Raw genomic sequence first — 5,655 nt, 5'->3', positions numbered from 1 at the left:
GTTTCAGTTGCAACATTTCTCATTTGTTTCGTGAAGTTTGTTGTGTTTGGTTGGCGTGAATTGTTTAACGTGCATTATTCTGTAGTGATAGATAATAAAAAGAAAAAAATATATTATATCCATGACCTTTATCATACAAAATTTATTGCTTTCTACTTTCGATGGGGTGATACCACAAACTTCCGCACCGGGTGCCCCCCAAGGTAGCTACGCCACTGCCTTTAAGCCGTTGGGGATGTTATAAGATGTTAGCCGTTGGTTCCTAGGTTGTGATAGAGAGGGCTTCTTAGCACTAACTTCGCCTGGTAAAATAAGGCACCTTAACTTGCCTTTATAAAAATAAAAAATTACACAATCTTAGTACATGTTTCGATTTTGTGTATTGCTTTTTTACTTCCAGGAAAAGTGTAACTGAAGGTGAAAGCACGGTTTGACTATTTACTCTAAATTCAGAGAGTTACATTATTCAAGTATTGAAATTGTAAATCTCCGTGCTAGTTAAAAATGTATCTTTTAAAACTGCGGTATATTTACGAGTTTAAGATAGCAAAGTTGTATGCAAAATGGCAACAGAGATTTGTTAATTTGTCCCGTAATTCAAATCGAATTGGAAATTACACTATTTACTAGGAAGATTGAATGTGTGGTGACTGACCACCATGGATATCAGGTAACTGGATAACGGTTAGAATTGGACGGCTAATTTTTCTGATAAGGCAGCCAGCGTAGCTGATAAGACAGCTGACCGATGCGGTTAACTGATTGTGAACGGAAAACGGAAACAGACTGCAGGAACTCTTAGTGGCTGAGTGTGTCCACATCACAAACATTTACACTGCAAATGTTATTCTTATTTCTTAGTTTAGAATTTATAAGACATTATATTACAAATCGGATAGCTTCGAACGTATGGTACAAAATGGATTTAAAGTATATGAGTTTTAGAAGAAAACAAACATCATTTAAACTTTTAAACAGAGATTATTCTGTTGTGTTTTGGTGAAATTTCAATGATATTCGTTATTTTGTTCGTGAAATTAAACCCTGTATGATAACTGGTTATGGGAAGTTAACACCTATGAACGAATTTAGATATATTGACATACTTACTATTGTTAAAGAATTATTTTGGCCTTTAAAAATATGTGATTGACTTTTTTCATTTGATTGAATTGTATTTGGAACAGACTGAATAAAATAAATTATAATTTAACATATAAAATTTCGTAACTAATCAATAAAAACTTATTTAATGAGATCAAATTTTCCTATGCTTCGTTTCACATTTCCATTTATAGACAGAGTCGAAAATGTAAATTTCTCTTGAAGCTGACGATTTATATGCAAACATGACAAGGCCTTTTGCAAGTAAATTCACTTTGAAGATCGACAGGTTGAGGTTAACTCTGACAGTTGGCAACCCTAGTTCATGCAACAGCATATTTTACTCCGTATTTCACCGTTGTTGTATCTTTCAATAGCTTAACGTAGAAGCACAGTTTCGAAATGCTATTTCTATGTTTATTTGTTGGATTGATTCTACAAGTCTCCTTGGCACAGGTTTACAACTACAGACCAGGTATTGAAATTTTTGTTTTTAAATAAATTTTGTCTAAAGTTATTTTGAGGAAACTTATATAATCACATCAATTTATGAACAACCTTTTATTCTGAAGAGCACCCATTCTTGTTTGTAGGCAAACATATTTTTATTTTTTTTAAGAGTGCTTGGATATTCAGTAGAAAGTTAAGGTGCGCAATAACGGTCAAATGGTTAGTGTAAGAGCTGGCTTGAATTTTTTTAATACAAATTCTAAAATAACATGTTTTTTGTAATGTCTCAATTAAGTCACTTTTTCTTTGATCGAAGGTACCTGTTTTATCAGTACGGTAGCGTTTTTCAGTTGTTCAAGAATATATTTCATAATTAAAGTTTGTAAGTTTAAAATTAATTGTAATTACTACTTGGAGTCCTCTTTTAAACCTGACAAAGGCTATCCTTTCTATTAGAACTTAATATAACTTTGCATTGCAATCTATTCATTCCGTTAAATTAGTTTTAAATTTATCAGTGACGTTTTCTAAACGATTAGCTATGTGAGTTTACTCCGCCTAATAGTACTACATGCACTGTTTAACCAAGCCAGATTTTAGAGATAGGAATTTATAAATGTAAGTATACTAAATTTAAAAAAAAACATCTGTTCGTTGAATATATATTTATTTTTACCCATAATAAAAATAATAATATTCTTTCTAAGTAAAATATCCAATTAAAATAAATAAATAACACAAATTTTTACTGTCCTATAAAGGTTGTGTAGCCATTTTTTCACAATCAGTCAGATATCTCAAAGACGGACTTAGTTACCAATACCAATTCCACGAAAATACACAGCTAGGAATTTTAAATAATGTTTACCACCAAAGCAACTAATCAGACACAAGCCAATGTAACTAATTGTGTCATCAATTCCATAGCTTCATGCAATTTTTCAGAACATTAGTTTTCAGAATTATTTCCAAAATTGGGTATGATTTTATTTATAATAATATCATTAAGCCAACCTTGCTATAAATTTCATGACTTCAAGCATTAAAACCTTAAAAATTTCGTAAGAGTTTAGAAAATTTTAAAAATTTATGTATTTCGGCAGTTGATTGATTCAGAATTCATAAAGATTTAAAAGTTACCTACCCCAGTTTACAGCTATGGTTTAAGCGTCATTCTTTTCAATTACATTACGATTAAAAACTAGCGTATTTTAAAGTTAATCTTTTTTTAGATATATGTTTGTATTCAAAAGTATTCTAATGTACTATACACGTCACTTAGTGTATTAAACATTTTCATGCTTTAAATCAAAGTATTTTATATTTCAACATAAGTCTTAAAAGAAAATGGTTGTTGCCTTCAACATATATATTGTTATACCAATTACGAACTATACATATTCATATTCGAAACATTTTGTGTTCTGACTGTATTAAGGAACGACTCCTGCCTCCAACCCTTACGTAGCGATGATGCCAATGCGTCCGCCTGGCTGTGGGGCATGTCCCCCTGCCGACTGTAGGACTCTGCCGCCCATAGTCTGGGGCTTCTGCTGTGGCTGTGCTCTCCCTTTCGGTAAGATCCCCAAAAAAATAATCCTTGCTTTCTCCTATGGCAAAATACAAATAATAAACTTGTCAATAGGTTTACAAAACAAATTTACTTTTTCCAAACAACACGTTCGTCTCTAATGTTCCAGATCGTGTCCCACGAACATGTTATATCCGCCTCTGTCTTATCTGCTGTGTCGCTACTGCAACTGTCTTATGTCTGTAATGTTTAAGATCATGTTCCGATAACGTGCCCCGCCAACATGTTATGTCCGCCCCTGTCTCCTCTGCTGTGTCACGACTACAACACTCTTATGTCTGTAATATTCCAGATCGTGTCCCGATAACGTGCCCCGCCAACATGTTCTGTCCGCCTCTGTCTCCTCTGCTGTGTCACAACTACAACTATCTCATCTTTGTAATGTTCCAGATCGTGTCCTGGTATCGTGCCCCGCCAACATGTTATGTCCGCCCCTGTCTCCTCTGCTGTGTCACGACTACAACACTCTTATGTCTGTAATATTCCAGATCGTGTCCCGGTATCGTGCCCCGCCAACATGTTCTGTCCGCCTCTGTCTCCTCTGATGTGTCACGACTACAACTATCTCATCTTTGCAATGTTCCAGATCGTGTCCCGATATCGTGCCCCGCCAACATGTTCTGTCCGCCTCTGTCTCCTCTGATGTGTCACGACTACAACTATCTCATCTTTGCAATGTTCCAGATCGTGTCCCGATAACGTGCCCCGCCAACATGTTCTGTCCGCCTCTGTCTCTTTTGATGTGTCACGACTACAACAATCTCATCTTTGCAATGTTCCAGATCGTGTCCCGATAACGTGCCCCGCCAACATGTTCTGTCCGCCTCTGTCTCCTCTGTTGTGTCACGACTACAACACTCTTATGTCTGTAATGTTCCAGATCGTGTCCCGATATCGTGCCCCGCCAACATGTTATGTCCGCCCCTGTCTCCTCTGCTGTGTCACGACTATAACTATCTCATGAACTGCTGTTGTTGACGTTTTGAATTTCTTTAACCCTATTCTCATTAATTAAAAATACATTTTACTATTATTAACTGTTTCTTTTCATAGAGTTCCTTGGCCAACAGTAGATTTAATAAAATTATTTATACTATAGTTCACTTTTCAATTTCATTCCTAATGTTCAAAATATATGTTTTTTGTGTATTCTGATATTTTTCAAATCACTACCATCCGTCATTTGACAAACATAATCAATTTTAACAAAATAATTCACTTGCAAACATAGCATTCTGACAAACAGGCAAGTAAAAAGACAATTTTAACAATTTACAATTTAATCACACACGTATCTCAGGCCCCAGTACAAAGCCAAGTTCTTATTGTTGTAGAAGAATGGCCAAAGATCACCGTCAGTCACAATATTGGCTCCGCAAGGATCTGTCCTGTAAGAAACTCAATTTTCAGCTCTTTACAAGAACTAATCCGGGATATAATGCTTTATTTCCAACATAAACATATTTAAATTTTATAGATTTACATAATTTCAACAATTTATCGACCACAGTATCCATTAATTTCCAGTATAAATTTAATACCATAAATACAACATTATTGTAGCATATTATGGAATAAATGTAATGAACTGTATATTACCCCATGTTTCTTATGTATATTTCATTGTTAGTAGTGAGTATACGCGAAGGAATTATGAAAGAACTATTCTGATGAAATGTTTGATACGATACTAATAACAAAAATACTAAATTCATGACATCCATTTATACTAATTTGTATTTAGGCTATAAAGCTTGCAGCTATATTTCATCTGATACCATGATGTGGTATTTGCCGCTGGGCAAAGCGCTTTGATCATTCCGCCTTTGACTCATTAGCTGATCCAATCACCTTTGACCTTTGTCTTTCTCCAAAGTCAGATGAAGTCTGTGATATGTAATAATCTATTCATAGTAATTTATTAATGAATCTTTCAATATTCTTTTCTTATTCTAATTGTAACTATAATAAGGCTTTTAATATCGTAAAATGTAACATAATGGCACTATTTTTAACAACATATGTTAGGTCTATTGTGAGTTTAAAACTCTAATTTATTATTATTGAAATTTTAGAAATTTTATTACGTACTTTCCATAAGCCAATGGTTGATACGTACAATACTATATTTGAATGACAGTAACATTTTATATAGCTTTTAGTATAAAGATTTGAGTAGTTATCTACGTGTATAAAAAATATGACTTTGATTATACGTTTATTATTGAGCTTTTTCATCTAGTTAGTCGTGTCCTTGATTTCTTTTTGTTGTTTGATCGTTAGGTTAATTATTTTAAAATTTAACATCTGTAATTTATTTTTCATATTTTGCGTAAACTATATTCTAACCTATTTACACAAAAACTGAATTAATAACTTCTGAAAAATTTAAATATTAGAACATATTTTGAATCTAAACGGTGTATGGTAAACCGGTAAAATCAAATAAAAATGCAATATAATGTTGAAAATTTGTTTTAGGAAACTTCAAGCTAAGTGTATTTAGTTAA

The 5,655-nt window shown here is 33.4% G+C and overlaps 1 protein-coding gene across 1 annotated transcript; it reads left to right on the top strand.

The window, feature by feature from the left end:
* Positions 1–1,202: 1,202 nt before the first annotated feature.
* LOC124370938 lies at positions 1,203–4,189 on the top strand. The gene is made up of 3 exons (XM_046829245.1): positions 1,203–1,579; positions 2,993–3,130; positions 4,026–4,189. Exons 1-3 carry the CDS (start codon positions 1,507–1,509, stop codon positions 4,121–4,123), a joined length of 309 nt encoding a protein of 102 aa, XP_046685201.1. The 5' UTR covers positions 1,203–1,506; the 3' UTR covers positions 4,124–4,189.
* Positions 4,190–5,655: the final 1,466 nt, after the last annotated feature.

The sequence above is a fragment of the Homalodisca vitripennis genome, unplaced genomic scaffold (assembly GCF_021130785.1).
Source record: "Homalodisca vitripennis isolate AUS2020 unplaced genomic scaffold, UT_GWSS_2.1 ScUCBcl_708;HRSCAF=3298, whole genome shotgun sequence".
Classification (NCBI taxonomy): Eukaryota; Metazoa; Arthropoda; class Insecta; order Hemiptera; family Cicadellidae; genus Homalodisca; species Homalodisca vitripennis.
This window is presented reverse-complemented; position numbering and strand designations above follow the sequence as displayed.